The sequence below is a fragment of the Hesperophylax consimilis genome, chromosome 29 (genome assembly GCF_061612785.1).
Source record: "Hesperophylax consimilis isolate HC1 chromosome 29, BYU_Hcon_1.0, whole genome shotgun sequence".
In the NCBI taxonomy this organism is placed as follows: domain Eukaryota; kingdom Metazoa; phylum Arthropoda; class Insecta; order Trichoptera; family Limnephilidae; genus Hesperophylax; species Hesperophylax consimilis.
This window is the reverse complement of record NC_142864.1, coordinates 16,109,526-16,132,104: the sequence shown is the minus strand read 5'-3', so window position 1 is coordinate 16,132,104 and position 22,579 is coordinate 16,109,526. Positions and strand designations below refer to the sequence as shown.

Genomic DNA, 22,579 nt, shown 5'->3' with positions numbered 1-22,579 from the left:
TTAGACATTGGTTCTATATGGAGAATTGTGAGGTTAGGGATCTTTTGATTGAGGAAACTTGAATCAGCGCAAAAGTTTGGTGACTTAATTACTAGTCAATCCCCTGAAAGAATCTTTACTCAAAATACCAGTGTATTAGAGTGGCGCAGAAGTCTCTAATGTCTAATGTTCTGTTTCTCTTCTAGTCTGGCTTCAAACGGGGGCAGCACAGTGAGCCACGGGGGCGACGGGGGTTCCCCGGCCTACGTTGGTTATGGGGACTCCCCCCCGAGCCTTACGCACCACCAAGACAATGGCAGAGAGGTTAGTACCCGCTATCTTTAATCTCCCGTCCTGCCACACGACTCTCTTCGACTCATCACTGTTCCCGTTTCATTTTTCTATTCTCTACAAGAGGTCTTTGGCCTATCATACATATACAGTGAAACCTATATCTACCGTTGTGAAAGTTACTGAAAAAATACTTAGTATGTTCGATTAAAGAAAAAAGCTACATTCATACTTAAATGTTTAATATTTAAAAAAGACATATAAATTAATATGTTAAACGCTTGGATTTCTTTCCACTTTTCAATTTTTGTTGAAGAGCACGCTTTCACTGGAGGGTTCATTCTTATGGTTGAAACGCTCCAAAACGACGCATAGAGGAACAATCGATTTTTGTATCAAGTTTTGCATGAAATTAATTTGGGACTGGAAGAAATAAAGACAACGAAGATGACTATTTTCGAGGAATACAACCAGGAGAATGACATAATATATTTAATTATTGAAGACAATATTAGCGATTCTTCAAAGGAAATTTGAAACAGTAAAAGATACGGTCGCATCTAGGACTCGAACCCAGGACCCTCGCCTTGCCAGAGCGCCGCTCTACCAACTGAGCTAATCGGACCCTATCTCCTTCGGTCATATTTAACTGTATCATACTTTAACTGGATCCTGGGTTCGAATCCTAGATGTGACCGTATCTTTTTGATTAGTCTGTTTCAAATTTTCGTTTAGGAATTGCTAATATTGTCTTCAATAATTAAATATTACAATTTGAGATTTTACTCATAAGGTTATTCCAAAAATAAAACATAATATATTGATTGATGCCTGGTAAGGCGCGATGTTGTGACGCGTATTAAGAAAGGTGATGTAGAAAGCAATTTGTTAATTTGACTTGGGAAGCCTGAAAAATTGAGGGAGAAAAACGAACTCCAGCAGCTTGCTCGATCCACATGAGTACCGTTAAACATAAGAACTAGTCGTTCTCGTGCTGTTGGCATCAAGATGAAAAATGATTTTTTGTTAATTTTGAAACAGCAAAAAGTCTTCTTGCAAAACATGGATAATAAGCGTCACTTACAATCTTTATTATACACTGAATAAAGAGTATACAATATTGATATTTAAGTTTTTGCGCTACTGGCGTTCGAGGCAGTGCCCAACCGATAAAAAAAAAATTTCAGTCATAAGGTCAAATGAACTGTTCAAAATCAATAAAAAAACCTTTATTGCATAAAATAACCATAAAGTACAAAGAGTATGGCTGTTGCTTGATACTTGCTTGGATTTGTCTCGCTCATTCGTGCAATCTGGACGAAGAGTGAAATCTCAGCACGAGTATGACCCCAGTATGTAGTGAGTAAAATATGAAGCAGATACTTTGTGATGTGACATTATAATTTAAAATAAGCTTAATATATTAATTTTAATGTTTAATACGGTATTATACAGCCCTGACGAAGCTACGGTTGTAACGAAACTTGGTCGCCATTAAGTATTAAAATAGAAGTGGTGTTTACTAAGTTATTATTTTATTTTAAAACATATTTTTATTCCCTCAGCACACGGAGGAGGGTAGGGTGCTCCGCCACCCGTACAGCCCCGAGGCTGGGTCGCCCCCGCCCGGGGCCCCGCGCCACCTCTACCACAAGATGTTCATATCGTCGCCCGACAAGCACCGCGACCACACCACCCTGGGCCATGACGACGACCATCACCAGGTACGGTGAATCCAGCCGCAAACACCCACTTCAACCATTCTTCACCGTAATCATGCAGTAGTATTTTATTTTTGTTTATTTTTATTATTTTTTAATAGAGACCTGAAAAAATCGTTAATTTTTATGCAAAACTATGAATTTTTTTTTTGTATAGATGAAATATTTGATTTTAAAATAAGAAAGTGATATCCATTATACATTCTAAATATTTTTTTGTCCATGGTTTTGACAATCCTGAATTCAGCCAACTGAATGTTGAAAACGCTGAGTACTTACTTTAATTTTAAAAACAAACGAACAATCAACGAATCAAAAACACCTTTGTTGCAAAATGTCACCACTTTTGCTGAATAATAACATCCCTGTTTACAAAAAATAACATAAATTTATCCAAAAATAATGCGAAATTTTCAGGTCCCTATTTATTAATATGTACTTTATATAGGGTGTAACAGCATGTATCTGAGGGATTTTAACCAACGATTCCTGAGCATATTTTGAGGAAAAATATAAATGCCATTTTGCTGTCCTTTGATGTTTTTATTTAATTTTAAAAAAATTACATCACATGCCGCAACTGAGTAGTTGGGTACAGCCTAGCGGATCATGTGATATGCACTTTGAAACATTCCAATTCCACGGTAACAGACGAGACAGACCGCGTATCACTAAACCCTTTGCGACGTGTAGCAGTGTGATCATGCCGTTATGCCCTGTATACGAGGGGGATCCGGAAAAAAACTGTGTTTCCCTTTCTGGTACAAGTTCCTCCTGCGAGAGTAACTCTAAGTGGACCTGTCAGATTCATGATTTATTTGAACATATACCGGTCGACATTAATTTCCAAATAGATTCGCTGTTTTTGAACATATGCCAAAATGAAATACTGTTTTTGAGAGCAGATTTCTTCATATTTTAATATTACAACCAGATATAAGCGATTACAAATATAAAAAAATTATAAATAGAAGAATTTTTTTTATGATTCTTTCGTCAGTTTCTGTTTGTTTTTCATATAAACTGTAAAAATACCACTTTGGACGAAAATAATATTTAATTACACAAACTTTCTATAAAGGTTATTTGCACATTTTCGTTTCATATAAAAAAAAAATGAAAAGCAAGCAATGGCCATTTTGAATATATTGTGGTTATTTTCATTATTATTTTATGTTTAGTCATTAAACAGCTTATATAGCTTATTTTAACACCCTAGCGACATTTTTTTTTTTCATATTTAAACAAAAAATTTGAACTTTCGTTTTTGAGCAAATCATTGGTTTTGTCCAAAACGCTCAAAACAAAAAGGTTATTCCACAAACTCCAGACCCCAAATGTAGTTCACCAGTATGTACTCCTTGATCTAACACGTCGTGATCGCTGTGTAACGCATGTTTAGTTCAATTTAATCATTGATTGCCCTGTATCGGTAACTGTCGATATTGTTTGACGTAAAAACATAATCATGTCAAGTGTCGATCGCCAAGAGTGTTTTAACTTGCCTTGTGATTTCAAATCTCTCTTCAAATGCGCCGGACTTAAATCATCCAATCAAGAGAACCAAAGGTGCTGGTGAGTACGCTGTATTGTGTAATACTCTGTCTGGTGTGGGGCATTTCAATTCTGTATTGGGGATCACCGGTCTTTATTCGGCAGAGAGTAGCATCAATTTCCTTTCCTCTGACCCATGAGTTGACGCAACAAATTGCATCACCTTACATTTATGATCCTGTTTGTACTACGAGTTTCCGGACACATTGTATAATTACATAATTGTACTGTTTAGAAATTTAAACAGCATTGTTGGTGTTCCTAGGACCACCACCTGAAGAAAGATGAGCACCAATCCTCGACCATCACCCTTCACACGGCCAACTCTCCCTCCTTCACTATCCACCACCAGCACCAGCAGGCGCACCAGCATCAGGGTCTGCAGCAACACAGGGTCGGGCCGGGCGGGGGCAGGCAGGGGCAAGGAGAGCGCCACACCACCCCCGCCCATGTGCTCCGCCACAAATACGCGTTGATGGAGCACGAGCTGAGGCTGCAGGTGTGTATTTGATTAATTAATCCATTCAGCATTATGATTCAAGTGAATTGATTCAGGATATGATTTGAGATTTTCACAGCCAAAAGTATTATTATGATTTATTTTTGGGGTATTACGTTGTGTTACGCTTTCTTCTTCTTTGGCTTCGAACAGCGTCACAGTATCGATCATCAGGTCATCATTTACCCTAAAGATGGACACTGTAACGCTGTCTGAAACTTTGGCTAAAGATGGAGGAAGTGTAACACGGCGTAATACCCCAAAAATAAATCACATTCAAGTGCATTGATTCAGTCTGATACAAATGAATAAATTTAGTCTGATTCAAATGAATTTAATTAATTTAATTGGCAGCTGTGACTGCAGGTGAATAAATTCTGATTTGATTCCGATAAGTGAACTATTCAATAAGTAAATTTCTTAATTTGATTCAGTAATCTCTTAACCTTTTTAATTTGTTTATTTATTTATATATTAGCAGCATTTTAAAAGCATTATTTGGTAATGTCGGCCTCTATGTATTGATACAGGATCTCAAAGTTTCACCAAAACACACACATTGTATCCAGTGGCGGTTTATGGTCTAAATAATAGGTTCCAAACTTTTTTGTCCCGTAGAACCACGTACCGATTTTATTTTGTTTTGGGAAAACTCCATGCTTTCCTAGTATTGATTTTTTTTACAAATTCATTAACTTCAATGTGTTTTCGAAACTGACACATAGATATGGTTTAGTTTATACATAATGGAAATTTTTAAAAATATTTCCCCAGATTTAAATGAATGAGTTTTGTATGAGGTATTCTCGATTGCTCAGTACTGAATTCTTCACAATATTTTTTCGAATCCATGAGAGAAAGGGTTGCTAGAGAATTAGGAGAGGAATAATTCCCCACAATAGTTTCTACTAACTGGTATCAAACACTGTTATAAATTAGGGTCCTTTTAATTTAACTCCGTTATTGAGAGCAAATTGAATCACTTTATTTAACAATGAATATACACTTTCACATGATATGACTAGGCACTTTTTACAGTAAATACTCTAGATACAGGCTAGTTCCTGTGGTTCTTTAGGAAAGCTGAAACCTCTGGTTGTTTTTGAGCATGAGAGAGTTTTTAAGGAAACCCAACCTTTTATATGAAAAGACAGTTGACAAACTTCAAATTCGAAAGGCCGCAAAACAGGAATTGGCCTTGCCGACGCGACTTAATTACAAACAAATAGCAGAGGCGAGAACCTTTCATAAACAATATAATCTAACCTTCATAGGTGTCACTAGTGGTACATAATTACTCTGAAAATTAAACAAACACTCTCGTGGACCCCTTTTACATCTCATGCACCGCCAATTTTTTTTTTTCATTGACGTGGACCCTTTGCAGGTCAAAGCTAACCCTTTGGGGGTAGATATTATATAGACCACTTTGGGAGTGATTGGTCGTTCAACATTAACCTCTTAAGGACCACGCCCGAGTATACTCGGGCGGCTATTATGAGCCAGAATTCGGAATTCATACTAAAGAAAATTGTTAATTATTTTTTCACACTATGCACCACAACATCAATATTCAGTCCCATTTTGGGCCCGAAATGGCTTTTATATGAGGATATATATTTTGAGTAAATAAAATTCATTGATAAAAAAAAGGTGTTTTTTTTTCCATTTTTAATTTTTAAATGATTACTGAAGGGGTTAAAGCGATTTAAAAAAGGAACATAAAAATCAGCTTTCCTTCTTCATTGAATATATGGTGTCAGGTCATTTTAATAGACTGCAGATATCGAAGACCGTTTCGAAAAGAATTAACACAATTACATATTTGTTTGTGGAGTTTAAAATTAATGTCAATACTACACCAGCGACTTGAAATAATACGTCCATTGGTAATAAATTAGTGGCTTGGGAATACGTATAATAAGTGGCATTGAATAAAGTTATTACCTATGCACTTAAAATCACCAAATAATATTGTTAAAATACAACTGTAAAGTACTTCAAGTAAATAAAACATATCATTACTTGATGAAGATAAAGCGAATATTGAGACGCGCATAATATTATTATATCTGCGTAAGTGCCTATGTTCGAAACCCACAGATGCAGAGCTGATATGTCACCCAAATGCGTTTGGTAATGTTCCCTGTCCAACAAATTGAACGCAGCACACGAATAACAAATTTTAGCCCTTAGATACTTACGAGCACCGTTGTATGAAAAATGCCACTGGTTTTTTAGCTTCCTTGTGCGTTCTGAAATCCACGCTGGGTCGTATTCTTATTGTTGGATTTATTTCTACGGAGTTGTAACGGGATGTTCATTCGTACGGACTGATTTTTGTATCTATGGAGTAGTGGCGCGCTGTTTAAACTGTAGTAATAGTATCATCAAAGTTAGTCTTGTTTGGCGTAGTTATTATTTGGGGGTTCACTGGACTTCTGAAAACCAACACTGATTGTAAAAAAAATATCATGTCATTGTGTCTCGTAGTGGGGATATGTAGCGTCAAGAGAACATCCAGAATATCTCATTAATAATAGAAAGCTCGACGCTACTTAGGTACGTACTTGCAGCCGAAATCAAAACAAAGCAACCTACTTGCTACAAGCACCTACTTGTCTATCGGCGACAATACTATCGCAAGTCAGTCATCAATCTGTCGTCTGTGGATAAATCTTCACGAGTGATAATTCGCGCACCCTTGTGCGAAGGACAATTTACCCGGCTTCGCCCGTACAATCATGGACTCTATCGGGACATCATCTTAGCGCCTTGCCCCAGATCGCCGTCCCTGGCCAGCGCTACACGGATTACAAGCGCCCTGGTTCCAGCGTCTCTGACCAGCGCTTCATCCACGCCACCATGACCACCACGAGGACACGCAGCATCCTCACTGGTCTACGCCGCTCCCGCTCCACTGCCTACAAGGTCCGCCGCACCTTCGGCCTTCCCGCCAACACTGGAGTATTGATTCCCCAGATCGCCAGTGCCTGACAGTCATCGAGTTCGGTCTCAACGCGCCGTCGCCAACTACCGCCTATACCACATCACCGCAGCAACCGGAGTATTCAACATTTGTCCAACGTCATCTCCTCATCACGGCTCAAACTGACTCAATAAACACAGTGACAAGTGACAAAGATAGATTGTGTTGAAAAGGCTAGCGTTTAATAGTTTTTCTAAAAGATGCAAACCTTGTTTCATTTCAGAAATCACTATCCGAAGAGTGTGAAGATCTTGGTGTCGACTCCCCTTCCGCATCGGACCTCTTCCCGGAGGCCGAACTCTTGTTTGCCGCCTCTCCGTCCTCGCAATTTGACCAATCGCAAGACGGCAACACGCAACAACAACTCCAACAACAACAGCAACAACAACAGCAGCAACAGCAACAACAACAGCAACTCCTGCTCACCTCTTCGGTGGCGGCAAGTCAGACAGTTGCACCGCCACTTCTGAGAGAGGAACACCCCGCCATTCAGGAGGAGGAGTTTGCCAGGATGCACCCAAACACAACCTTTCACAGCGGGGAGATTGAGATCGGAGGGGACGACGCAGAGGATGTAAGTATTTATGATTTTATTTATATTTGCTTGTGTATGTCTTCACTCAAATCCGATCCCACGCTTTAATATTATTCCATGATGCCTCATCCCCCAGACAGTTGATCCTTCAGACACTTTGTCGCCCACAAAACAAACAGGCATATCTCATATTTGGAATTTTTTGCCGGAAGCTGATACATTTTATTAAATGTTTCATTAATGGGGCAAAAAAAAACAGTTTTTTGGCTCCTAAAAGATTTCCAAAAATCTAGTAGTAGTATTTACGCCAAAACAGGCATATCTCATATTTGGAATTTTTGCCGGAAGCTGATACATTTTATTAAATGTTTCATTAATGGGGCAAAAAAAAACAGTTTTTTGGCTCCTAAAAGATTTCCAAAAATCTAGTAGTAGTATTTATGCCAAATATTGGGATTTATTTATTTTCTTTCTCTCCTCTCCCCTATTTTGATATTAATAACTATTTATTATTATTGTTTTACATTCATTTAAATTAAATAACTCACAATTTGAATTCTCACTTGAAATGTTTGTTGGTTGGTTGGAAGATGCTGTCACCTGGCAATACCACCTTTATGCTTTGCTTTGGTGCCTTGTAATTATATTATCACAGATAGTTTGTTCACACCATTTGTATAATTTACAATGTTTTATACTTTTCATTAACTGTTGGGTAATTTGTAAATAGAAACTTGCTCTCGGCAGATAACCTTTCGAGGGCTGGCCGCCAAAAGGTCCGGTGTTAGGACGACTCTGACGAGAAAGAACGAGGTCGTCCGCAGCGTCATCGAGGGCGTCGGAAGCAGCGGCATGCCCTACCAGCCCACCAAGATGACTGCACACTTCTCCATGGTAGGTCTGCCGAGACGGGCCCTCAACATCATGTCATCGCTACAGAGTTCCGATGAAAACTCAGAAGGCGCCGACTCGATGGAAGGCAAGGATGGCCTCATCAACAACAAACGCCTGGACGGAATGCTAAACTCTACTATCGCAAGAGATGTGAGCCTAGCACAGTCCCCCGGTTGCATCGCCTCTAATATCATACAGCGAAACGTCGCGCAAGTTATCCGCCATGCTAACGAAGAACAAATGCTGAATTGCGATCTGAACAACAAGGAAATCGGCAAAGATCAGAATTCCCCGAGCATTGCACAAAACGGGCGCTCTTTTCTAATGGATAGTAGTAATGATAATACGCGACCTGGCGATGCTATGATCCTCAAATCACTAATGATGGAACGAGACGGACGCGACGCTTTAACTTGCTCCTCACCAGAACAACACAGCGAATTGTTTTGGGAGTCCAATTCAAATTCTAACCAATCGGAAGAACCGCTACCGCATCACGGCCCGACTAACTTGTTAGATTTCTCATCAGAAGACAGCAACAAGTGTTGTAAAAGTCCCGCTAGCTGCGAAGAAACAAACTCAACAGACAGCAGCAGTATCGGCGGACTCAACACAGAGACGCACAAGCCATTGCGATTGAGCAGCGTAATCAAAACGTCTGGAAATAATTCAAGCGCAGCGGACGGCCCGATTTTGCACAGCGCACTGACGGGCAATCTGCCAAATGTCAGTGGACAAGAGGTCACAAACAGGAAGACGGAATTGAACAACTCTCCGCAACATAATGATTCCAATAGTTCGACGAGTCCGGACGGGGAGGATCCGAATTCGAGGAGGACGTGGGGACGGAGCCTCAAGAGTTCTGGGATGAGAAGGGTTCTGAGTCCGAGATCGCTGAGTGCCGAGATTAACATGGGAGCCGAAATTGAGACGAGCAGCTCTGATGGCGTGAACATCTTGACCAAACAGAATAGTGAGTCATTTTTGTTTATTTTGAATGAGGTCTTATTATAATTCAGACTATAGCGCCTAACACCGGGTAATAAACTCCAATATCTTAATCTCTGGAATATAGATATCAGTTGGGAATACTGTGTTTGTTCTACCTGTAATTCAATGGAGGTTACTCTTAATGAGGTGCATTTCCAAAAGACATGTGCATGTGCTTAACACTGATATTACATTTCATCCCTCGATACAACTGGGTCTCTTTACAATGCTAAATTGTCTGTATACGGTTCTCTCCTCTCAGTAATCCGCCACTGTTTTACCTGACAACTACTATAATCTGTATAATTTAGACTAATTGACAGCACAAAATCAAGCTCTATGATTTGCCGGTATTCGCACGTTAAATTCAGTAGTCTGCTGTGTGCCTAGACTTGAGCGACAAGCTTTGTACACCGGCAGGTTGGGTTATGATACTCTTACACTCTCAGTTACTATACCGCCGTCTAGCTTGCTTCTGCTGATTATTTTACCGTCACCGAGGATAATTATTTTCATTTTAACAATTTTCGGTTAGTCGTCGGCAATTCTAGCGACTCTCGCATGTGTTCCTCTTTGTTTCGTTCTGCCATATCTTCTCACAAGAATAAACATGACACCTTAACTTTAAATCAAAAATTGTACATTTGATAGTGGTGTTTATTTTCACCAAATACCTGTTGTAGTCGCAGTTTTGTATGCGAATCAGTTTGTGATCTTATTGTGGACTGTAATCAATATTTGACACAACTATTGGGTTAGCTGTGGTTAACAGTTAGAATTGGAAAGGATTCTGAGTTACCCATGGTATTTTCGATTGATATTATGGATTTGAGGGTCACTTCTTGCTCATCACTACACAAGCTCCGTAATGGACTTAATTAAAATGCACTGAGGGAACACTTAACGTGTACACTGCACAGGTTTTCTTAACAGAACGATCATGTTTAAATAAATTGTTGCAATGTCACTGAATGTAGGTACTCAGACAGGGACAGGAAATAAAAGTAATTGGGTGGAGGAATGCAAGAACATGTGTTAAAGGGAGAAGCATATAGTTGTGTATACCTGTTGTTATTTTAGCGTATTTATTATGTATGCACTGTAATCCGCTGCTTTCACTAATTGACACTTGCACAGTTTTTTGTTGGCGGATTAGTGAGAGAATACTGTATTTAAATTATTTAGGGAAAATTAATCTTTCTATTTCTTCTCATCTTTGAGAATGAACATGTTCCATTCGAGCATTGACATTTCTTCTCAATTCTGGTCTGTTTTAACAATAGTAACGAAGCCGGCCACATTTATGAGCAGACACAGACATTTCTTAAATTAACTTAATATAAATAATAAAACTATACAAAATCAGTAATAATTTTTAATTTCCATCAGGTGGCTCCATCCTCCACTCCCCGACTGGCAGCTCCACTCCTGAAGAGGCCCCTCTGGGTCGCCGGGCCTCGCTGCGGGGTTCGGGGCAGGCCCGTCGCTCCTGTCACTGCTGCCCACCCCCTTCCCCGCAGCCCCACGCGGCCCCACCCGGCAAGGGGCGCAATCGGAGGAAACCCCCGCCCACTGCTCACTGAATTGAAGATACTCCGGTATCGTGGAAGCCGATCTTTATTATGACTATCACACCATGCTTCATGATAATCTTGTTATTATCACACCAAGTGAACCGAATTGAAACTATGCTGATATCGTAGAAACTATGTTTTTATCACAATTACTGTCCATACTATGTCTTTATGACTAAGGTGCTCCATGATACCCTTGTTCTTATCACACAAGGTTTAGTGTGCGCCGAGTTGAAACTATATTGTTAACGAAAGTTTTTTTCTTTATTAGCTCTGATTTCGTCGCTATGATAAAGCCATGTCATTATTATGTGTGCTCGTGGAATTATCATGTCAACACTATGTCTTTATGACAAGATAATTATTATTATCACAAGAATTCCACTGAATTGAAGTCATGACTTTATCACTGCTGAAAACGTACTATGTTTTGAAATTGTCATGTCAATGCTGTGTCTTTATGAAGTTGTCTGAAGATGGCCGCTGTTAATGAGATCTTAACAGTGCACATCTTTCTAGCTATGTCAAATCTAGTTCTTTGTGATGTTATGTTCACCTGCATACAATATTTGTCAGTGCGATATTATCGACAGATTTGAAAATGTGCAGAAATTCACCTACACATATTTCCGTCACGAATGTATTATAGCTTGTAATTACTGTCAATATTAAAAATATTGACAATATTATCGTGTGCACGTGGCCTAAAAAGACCAGATCATAAATAAATATTGTGTCGATAATTTAACCTGATCTGTGCGGATGTCACACATCGTCGGCTATTCCCGTAGGCAACGGATGTTTTATGATCCGTAAAGTTTGACTAAATCGCATACTTTGCGTCAAAACGTGTTGCGCGTCGGGATAAATAAAAGGCCAGTATTGAAAAGGTTAAACAACTATATAATTTTCGTATGAAAATCGTTACAATCACTCGGCATTTTTGGAAAAAAACTCGAAAAATTACTAAACTTGAAAAGATTTTACCGTCTATTTTTGATTCGTGATAAATGCAACTTAATAATATATTTTCTCTTAAATGTTAAATTGTGACAAAATATTATTGTCGTAATCGGACAAATAACATTTTGACGAGTTTAAATAAAAAATAAATTTGACCGATTAATAATATATTTAGAGGATTCGAGGTCTTGTTGTAAGTACTAAAAGTAATTAATTACCTACGCGACGATTACATTGTTGAAGGAAAATTTTTTTTTTTATAAGCGTATTAACAATGGGTTTGTGTATTAACTTTGTATCTAGTTACAAAAGAAATTAAATAATGTTATGTTTTATGAGTATAAGTGCGTTTCCTGAAAGCGATGGGTTCGCTTGTGAAACTCTTGTATTGATTCATATTAAATTAAAACATCTATTTTTAAATGTTCCCCATACATTTGCTTGAAATTGTTCTGTTTTTTGCCATTATTTAAAAAAATGTTCTATGGTCACATTTTGAAAAAAAAAAATTGAATATATGACCATTTTTTAAAAAATGTTCTATTTGTGACTTTTCAAAAAATGTTCCGCTTTGTGACCTTTCTTAATTTGTAGAAATTGATTAGTTCTTTTCTGTGGCAGTTTGAAATTGGAATGTTGTGAATTTCTACTTTATGTGAATCTTCAGTTCTAGTCAAAAGTTTTGTAAAGAATAAATAAATAATGTAAACCGTATAATTGTAAGATTAAAAAAATCTTGGCTATGGAAGTATAAAGTAATATGTAGTTGTAATGTAACAAAATATTCTCCATAGACAAAATATTTCTATGTAAATATTATTATTATTATTGTCATAGCTTCAGGAACATTTAATTGTTCAAAATGTAATAATTGTATATATATACATATATAATGTAATGTAACTGAAGGCAAACTTACGTAGTAATAATATTTAATTATTGAACATATTATTATAGGTCTCGCCATCATATTATAAATAATAGTGATGATTATTGTTGTAAAATATTAGTTATGTAAAATAGAAGTTTTTTTTTTTAAATTTTAATTATTGATGTGTTATTTTTTGATTAATGACAGGTAGGTACTCAACGTGTTAATCTTCCCAAGTATTTGTTTTTAGAATTGTTATCTGTGGTAGCGTTCTGTGCAAATCAAATAAAGAATACATACTTAACTCCTTCTGCTACTCGCTAACATGTCAACGAGGAAAAGGCAAAAAGAGGAACAACAAACAAACAATTTCTGACATCTAATGATATTTTGTATCTAGATAATCAACACTCGCAACTGCATAGATAAGTTTTTCCATCTGTTGATTCAAAATAAAATTATTTTTAGTAGCTGTGGAGAATTACGAACAATTAATTTAAATCCAGTAGCGTCCATTTTAATTTACATATTTTTTTGCTGTTAATAAAATAACACAGTCTCTTTCTATCTCTTTCTGTTCTCCCATTTATTTGTGAATATTTCTCATTCTGCAGCCATAACTTGCCATTATTTTTAATACATAATTGAATAAAAAAAATTATGTTAACATTTTTTTATTTAAAAAAAAAATCTATTTGATTTGCAAAAGACATACCCGAAACGGAGATAATAGTTTCAGACTGAAATTTAGTATTGACGGAATGCTATTTGTAATTTGCTTTGTGTTTAGGATAAATCAATTAAAAATAATTATATTCGTTGAGTTTATTTAAAGATTGGGGTATATAAAATTAGTACAACACAAAAATGTTCTTTATTTACCAGTAAAAGTGCATTTTCGCGTGCCGATCTCAAGGCACTTGTATCATTATTGGCCTAAAGTTGTATTATAAAACTAGTTTTGTTTTTAATTACACAATTTTTTTTCTCGCCCCATTCTGAATGCTTGTGTAAATTGTTGGAGTTCGAAGAGGCAGCCGGTTTGTTAGAATGACAAAATAATTAACGCACATTTGTTGATATTTTTAAGATGTTTTTGGTATGGTACCGCATGGTAAGGATAATAATTGTACATTGGAAATGCGTCGTAAAGTTTTTTTTTTAAATTCCAGTCTGTTCGGAAAATAACTACTTATTTTCGAAACTGCTTTAATTTAATTATTTATTTTACCGCCTTCCGTATCTCGGGAATGGACAAAAGAAGATGATTAATTTAGACAAAGTCAGTTGCCACAATAATTTTGCATTCGAGTTAATTAAAGTCTTAACAATTCAGTAATAAGTTAATCAATTTGGCAGACAAATCGAGCAATTCGGTAATCGAGTAATTCACAGTTGAGCAATTTGGCTGACGAGCAATTCGATAATTGAGTAATTAAGTAGTCAAGTGATTTGGCAATCTAATGATTCAGCATGCGAGTGATTTAGCATACGAGTATTTCGATAATTGAGTAATTCGCAATTGAGTGATTTGGCAGTCGAGTGATTCAGCAGTCGAGTGATTCAGCAGTCGAGTGATTCAGCAGTCGAGTGATTTGGCAGTCTAGTGATTCAACAGTCGAGTGATTCAGCAGTCGAGTGATTCAGCAGTCGAGTGATTCAGCAGTCGAGTGATTCAGCAGTCGAGTGATTTGGCAGATGAGTATTTCTATAATTGTGTAATTCGCAATTGAGTGATTTGGCAGTCGAGTGATTTGGCAGTCGAGTGGTTTGGCAGTTGAGTGATTCTTTAGTCAAGAAGTTCTGGTAGTCGAGTTGTTTGAAAGGCAAATTGGGCATTCGGCAGAGAACTGGGATTGCTCTATTGGTGAAAAAGTCCGATTATCAAATGTAATGATTTAATATCACATATTTATTATAATATTCTTTCCGTTGTCGTATTTTTATCAATATCTTTATCGTCTGCCATATTTCTTAAAGTTACTGTACTAAATTCGAAGGTGAATTTGAATCACAATGAGAATTATCTATACGCATAGATAATTCTCATTGTATCTCAATATGTATTAAAACATTTGCATATAGTAATACATAATAGCCCTAATTCAGCATGCCATATGTAAAATACTAATTGCAAATTTGTTACTTTACAAGACAAAACATTAAATTTGCAATGTTTATTGCAAACATATTATTATAAATAATCAGGATCAGGATTTATGTGAATATTGCACAAGAGTCCCAACTGCACGTAGCCAGTGGGACTTTGGCATTCGCTAATTATTATGATGGGAAGGAGATAATGGAGAGGAAGGTTGGAAAGTATCTGGTGATTAAACACAGCTAAAGTCATTACAGTTTAATTTCTGAATGATTCTCTCTAGAAGTCTTTCATTCCTCATCCAATCCAGGCCTCTTCAAGAGGCTTATTAGCAAATCACTTCCTACAGCCCCTTACTTAACCCTCCTCAAAACTTCGCCCAATCAGGTGGCGATATTGTTCCCCCGGTTTTATTACACGTTACAGAACTCTTTTGGCGGTCACATAAAAAGTTACACATTTGCAGATATTAATTTGTGTATGGCACATAATGACAGATTTATATTGACAGATTTGTAAGATTTACAATAATAGTTTTAAATCATTCAGAAAGAACTAACTATATAATAAATAAAATCTTCCATACAATTTCAATAAAAATTATTTAAGCTGTTGTGCAATTACTGTTGAATGGCATATATTCAAAAATATATCGTGGGGTGTCGTGTTAGCCTCCAGCTAATCGAAATGATATCTAGATTTTACGTTAGGGCATGTCTATGTGGGTAATTCGAAGAAGTTGATTTCGGAGCTACCTAACTGTAGTAATTACTCTGGGATATTATTTCTGATAAGGAGGCAGACTGCGTAGCTCCCATTTAGTTTGGCATTCCCAGGTTAATAAAGTTCACCATTGTTGTCATCGTGTGTTGGGTTGTCTCTTGGTTCCCATCAATATAATATTCAACTCCTCAGGTATCTGAACCTTCCCATCTGTGCTTCCACCCCCAACAGCTGCACGTGTCCAGTGTGCGTGAGGTGACAGTGTCCTGTTAATAGTTCTACTATCTCACCATTGTTCAACGGTAAAACAGTTTTCTACCACACGTATCCGCCATCTGGTGGTGCTTATTTGAACTGTTTTATTTATGAACATAAACCAATATTTAATCCCGAAATCTGAAATGTGTCATTCTTCAATGTTTGTGCAACGTCTTTAACCCTTACCTTACGATGCTAGGAAATCCCTCGAACTCCGGTGCTGTGTATTCCGGTACACATTTAGAATTTTGTCATTTCTAAGTTGGATAAAAATTAATAGTTTACATTTATTACTTACGTAAATCATTTTATGTGAAAATTATGTCAAATATTGTATCAGTGCTGAAAATGAGGAAAAAAAAATCAGCCACAAATAAAACGCATGATACATTCATTACCGGTAGGCTACCGGCTACTATTGACAAATGCACATTGTGGCACGGTGAACGAAAACCCACACGCTCGGCAAATTATCAACTCACGCCGACATACTTCTACATATTAACGAATTTTTTCTCAATTATTTTCTGTTGCGTTCGATAAATACTTTTTATTCAACATGATAAATGTATTGCTGAGAAACATCTAAAATATGAACTCTGTTTTTAGTACATTTACAGAGACATGTGAAATAATTATAGACATGTCAAATCAATATACACAGCACCGCCAAGGAAGGGTTAATATTCTGCCGCGGTAACTAAAACCACAGCGTATTCCTTGAGACTCTGAAAGAAGACACTGTGTTTTTATTTACCATGGCAGTATTGTTCTAGAATTCAATCAATCTGTTGCTTGAAATCGACGGTCCCGAAGAACAATGTCGGATGTGCAAACTTGTAGTTTTGCAGTAGATCTTTTGAAGTTTGGTTTCTGCATTTTTACTGTTTTTGAGATCAAAAAAATATAGTGTTGTTTGACATTTTTCATTAACCCTTATTTATTTAATTAAAAAAAATATATTATCAGAAACAGTAAAAATGCAGAAATGAAACTTCAAACAGCTCTACTGGAAAATTACCGATTTGCACAACCGACATTGTTCTTCGGGACCGTCGTAATATTTCCTTACAAAACGTTTTTCTACAAGCCGTTTTTGACCCTTGAGTATGTAGTAATTTCATTAAAATAGCCGATTGAATAATAGGTACATAGTAAATATTGGATGTTCTTTTCTGTTTTATGGGTATTGCGTTTTCGTCAAACGGGTCGTGTTTTCAAATTAATCATAATTTTCATTTGAATTTATGCTCTTTTTTAAAACAACTGCTTTCTTATTTTAGTATCTCAATGCAGGTAAAATGCCAAAGAAGATTGTTACTTTTCAACATTTTGCTACATTAGTTATAACTGTACACAAAATAACAAAAAAAAGTACAAAAATCACAATTTAACATCTCCTGAAATTATGTTTTATGATTATTATCAATTTCCAGTGCTTAAGATTCTTTTTGCATGACTCGTTCCCTTTGAGAACCGCTTTTAAAAGAATTAATGTTGCTATGATTATGCTTTTATTTTTGTCTCGTATCAGTGTTGCCGCAGTGAAGGTTTTTTTAAGGTTTAGGAAATAATTGAAATTATGTTTAGAAAAAAGATTAAAAATAGTTTGTTCGGTGACTTCAAAAGTCTTATTAAAATAAAGAATAATCTGTTGGCGTAGTGTTTAAGACGATTTCAATAAATTATTGATAAAAGTTTGACTCGAATGGAGTATGGTTATGATTAGAATTGGTAGTGTTTTGTAGGTTGTATAAAACTAAAAGTTATCGGTGAGTTGCCATTTTTATAAAACAGGATTTATTCACGTCGGCAACACTGACAGGCGACTTTTGCTGTGGGCAACACTGTTGTTTAATGGTTGATTAGTGAAATCGTATAATTTTGGTTTTTGAATGTGGTGCGGATGTTGCAATAAGGGACGATTTGGAGTGGATTGTACTTTCCTAGGTCTATATGAACATAATAGTTAGGGTTTAGTGTTAAAAAGTTGTTCGGTTTTATAGTTTACCCCATCATTTGTGTTGGTCGTGACATCTTAACTGTAAACGTTATTTTATAAAGTGCTATAACATTTAAAAATGAAAATAAAGAATTCAAAAAATACTTTGGTGTTAATATTATTTATTTTTTCCATTTATCCGTTAAGATGGACGTGTAAGAAATATTTTTATTTTTGATACTGACAATTTGTGGTGGAAACCATTATATGAAAACAAACTTAATCTTTTTAATTTAATTTTAATAAAATCAATAATTTTACTATAAATAATTGTTCATCACCCCTGATATCCCCCTCCCCAAATGTTATATATATATGAAAAAAATGTACAAATCGTGGCTGTGGTAGGTTGAAAACAGTATTTTGTTTTTTTCAATATAAGTAAGAAATTTGGGTAGGTACCTACTTGTAATATTTTTTATCTCCCTTCAAGATTTTTTTTTTATTACAAAAACCATAACCATTGAGATATTGCACTGTGAACATTCAAAAAGAAGAAAACAACAAATACCTTGGGGCCCCACAGCATTAAAGCATAATGATAAAAAATGGATAATTTTATAGCGCCGTTTTTGTGAAAAATCACCTAAAGGGTACTGCACAATTTGTTAATGAGTTCCTGGGCTCTATCTAATTTTATTACTTGCAAACATACAGAAAACATACTTACCTGGCAGGTCACTTCAGATAAATACACTTTTATTAAAAATGTTTACAACTTGCATGTGTGGTTAGAAGTCGTGATAAGAACAACTGCTTTTTCAAACAGGTTATTTTACTACATAGTAAAATACTAACCTACAAAAAAATAAACAGTAACCTAATTGGGGGAGGTACTTTAAAAATTTCTTTTTGTGTTTGAGGTGAAGACTAGTAAAAGAAATCAGGGCAGAAAAGGATACTGTGTTCTAAACATCTACTTTCTTCGCAATGATATCAATTATGGCAAAATCTGAACTCCCAGATAATCCTCTCGATCTTCCTTTCTCATGTTTCTTACCATTCTACAATAATAACCCTATATGTCCATACCTACCATGACAGTGAGGTGGTAGATCTCTATTCTTCATTCACTGCTTTAGATGAGGTGTGAAAGCTGTGTTTGTTCTACTGGTATTTAAATGTTGTTGCTTTGAAGAACTAGCATTTTTGATCCCTTCGGCAACAGAATACAGGCGGTAAATGCATCAAAAGCTTGCCCAACATTAATTTGTACAAGTTTGCTGTGGTACAATTTGCTGCATGACTTGCTGGCGTTTGTTTCCGCCTTTTCATAACATGGACCTCTTCAAGACCCAGAATTTCTCCCCATAATAAGAGAAACCTCTTTTTCACAGAGTTGTGTAAACCAACGATATATAATAACAATAGAATAACCCAATCATCTGGAGCCAACCAAAACATACGCAAAACCAGCGAAGATCGTTAATTTTATAGCAAAAGTATTGTCGTAACTTGTTGCGTTATGTAGTTTTGCTAGAAAGAAATGAAAGATTTTTATCAATTGTTATTTTAATTAATACGCTGCCTCGAAGCAATCTATGGGGTATGTATATTTTTAAAATATTCATACCCCATAGATATTCATGCTGTGATGAATTTATTCCGTTCAGATCAACAAAAGGTAAATAATAATAATAATTTTTATTCCAGGATGCAATTCCACAAGTCCCATAATATACACATTTATTTTACAATAGATTGTAACGACTAGAAACCACGCTGGGTCGCCATTGTGGCAGATAAAAATTAACTATTGTTAAATATTATAACCACATTGCGTCATTGTGATAATCTGAAAGGGAACCAACATCGGGTTGTTACGATTGCAATAATAAAAGAATTAAGAATTTCAACATTGCATTTATTACACAACGTAAAGAGCAAGAGCAAGAGATCTAATTAACAAAATAAAATTTTACATCCCAGGGGTGAGCGTCAGTACTAAGTACTGGGCGCACTGACATTATTTAAAATTGGCAGCAAATGAATTGGTGTGACATTGTGTGAAAACATAATATTCTGACCTGTTTTAATAAGAGGAGGGCGCCAAACAACACATCACGCGTTGTTAAATTTAGATTTGGAGCAAAACGATGACCAGAGAAAAACGTTAAACAAGCTGCTGCGTCATTGCCTTGCCCGGTAGAATGTCGTTCGGAGCGCTCGCTCGTGTCAGTCCTGAATCGCGTCGTCGCCAGCCGGCTGCTCGTTTGGTACTGAATTTGCCCGGTCGTGTCGTCCGTCTCGAGCTCCCTTCTAGAAGGCCTAGTGTGCATACGTCACATAATAATTATGAAATCGTAGCAGGGCAACATTGAATTGCTACAAGATATGAAAATGTGAAAATGCAAAAATAGATGAAGAAAAATAAATTATCAATCAAGGACAAGTATGCATGGCGTGGTCTTGAGTGAGCTTGGGCCCAGCGCTCACTCAGGAGTGGCATTTGGTGCTGGTAGGCTGCGGCCACCACCATGTTGGCAGAGGCCATTAGCCGCATCCTGGTTCCAGTGACCCGGTGTCTCATCAGGCCGACAAATCCATTTAGTCCTAATTCCGTGAGCATTATCGATGCGCTGCGGTATCTTCTATATCCAAATATGATTCTACTGGTGTCATTATATTGGATTCGGAGTCATTACATCGAAAATGTTCGGTAGTGACACCATGTCTCACAAGCATACAGGAATTTGCAAAATCTGCGGGCAATCATATTAGACACTGTGCTTAGGCCTCTCCTTTTTCGTTCGATATCGCCATCGTACTATAGGTCTTGATTAATAATGTGCCCCAAGTATTTTACGTTCGTACATGTATTTATTCTTGCCTCGTTAAGGTGTACAGGGAGCATCTTACTTGTATCTGGATTTTTCCGTGGTGGAACGCAATCAATTCCGTCTTCTTCGGGTTGTACATCATATTGTGCTGTTTTCCATATTCTTCACAAATATTGAGCAGTAATCTCAATCCCTAGATCGACGGGGCTAGGAGGATCATGTTTATGCATACATTGTTAATACGACAGCCCGCTCTGATGTCCAGGTGACTTGACAACTTGTCCATTTATACATCAAATATGAGGGACATACACCCTCCTTGCCTTACTCCTGACCGCAAGTATATCAGCTGGGAGTATGTACTTGCCCACCGTACAACATTTGACTGCTGGGAGTGCCATCGGGATAGTGTGTTTATACATATGGTAGGTATATTCCTAGCTTTCAATTTCTCCCATATGACAGACCCTGTCGAAGGCTTTACTTACATCTAGGAAGCGCTGTTATTTGCTTTGCAGTGTATATTGCCATATTAGTGGATAATCTACATTTAAAGCCCATCTGGTTATCTTTAGAGATTAAATTTATCGTATATTTAATTTAGAATTACCCTTTTCAAATAATCTTGAAGTTTATGGTTGCTAAGGATATTGGCTGGTAATTGGTGGAGTTGTCAGGCTCTCCAGATTTCAGGATTAGAGTTATAATTTTTTTTGGCATTGCACCCGGAAGATATGTAGTTAAGTTTAAGGATTGCGTTGAACAGTATATTTAGTAGTTTAGGTATGTATCTACCTCCATACCTTATGTTTTCCATACTTAGACTATCATGTCCCGAAGGTTTACCGGCCTTAGTGCTTGTGATGGCCTTCAATATTTTACTTTCAGAGAGGTAAACGTTTTGTCCATCATATTCCATAATATCAGGGACAATTGGTACTTCATTTCCGGAAATATCAGCAAAGGTTCTTCTAAAGGCCTTGGCGATTTTCTACATGTTTGCGGACTTAACAATTTGGCTGGTGATTTGAGTTTTTGGTTTGATCAGGTTATTGCTTTTCTTCCAGAATTGGGCAAACTGCTTTGTCTCAAGTGATTTTACGATATCATCCATCTTTCCTTGTTCGGAAGAGCTTTGGAAGTGTTTAAGGGCTATTTTGAACTCCTTCCTTTTCCGTTTTCTTGCACCCCAATGGGATCATGTAATGGTCTCCCATTTTTAATCCACTCCATCAACGCCGATCTGGAATTTTCGTAGTGTTCCTTAACTTGTTGATTCCACCCGACAATGTGACAATGTGTTTTTGGTTTGCTTTGATCGTTCTTCTGATAAATTACAATATTGGCAGCTTATGGCTTCCACGATGTCTGTGTATATATTGTCCATGTTTTGTATATGGTCGCATTTGTTACATATAGAATCTGAATCACAAATAGATTCGGAGTGTCTTTGATTGATTACACCAAGTAGTGCTTCTTCCACAGACAGAGGCGGATTTGCAGTCTTGGCCGCCCTAGGCCCCAGACCATGTAGCCGCCCCTTTCTCAGTACCCATCATATTGACCAGGAGTATCCAAACTTTTCAGTAAGTTCCTAGGGTCAAAACCGTTTTAATTTTCCTGCCATTATCATTCATGGTTCATGGGGTGAGATTTGTCCAGGTCTTGGCGGGCGGTAGGTACTTTCTTAGTTAGTAATTTCTTGTTATCATCTGTGACTTTTTTGTCACGATTGGCCGCCCCTAATATCTGGCCGCCCTAGGCCCGGGCCTACATAGGCCTAAGGGCAAATCCGCCTCTGTCCACAGATGTATATTAATTGATTTTCTTGTTGTTATTCCTTCTCCATATTATG

The 22,579-nt window shown here is 36.9% G+C and overlaps 1 protein-coding gene across 1 annotated transcript in view; it reads left to right on the top strand.

The window, feature by feature from the left end:
- LOC149409916 (uncharacterized) overlaps positions 1-18,034 on the top strand; it is a 51,651-nt gene extending 33,617 nt beyond the window's left edge. Inside the window, exons 10-15 of the mRNA XM_089649203.1 lie at positions 186-303; positions 1,836-1,994; positions 3,811-4,044; positions 7,257-7,607; positions 8,316-9,435; positions 10,842-18,034. Coding sequence (XP_089505329.1) covers positions 186-303; positions 1,836-1,994; positions 3,811-4,044; positions 7,257-7,607; positions 8,316-9,435; positions 10,842-11,035 — 2,176 coding nt within the window. The 3' untranslated portion in view covers positions 11,036-18,034. The remainder of the gene's footprint in view (positions 1-185; positions 304-1,835; positions 1,995-3,810; positions 4,045-7,256; positions 7,608-8,315; positions 9,436-10,841) is intronic.
- Positions 18,035-22,579: the final 4,545 nt, after the last annotated feature.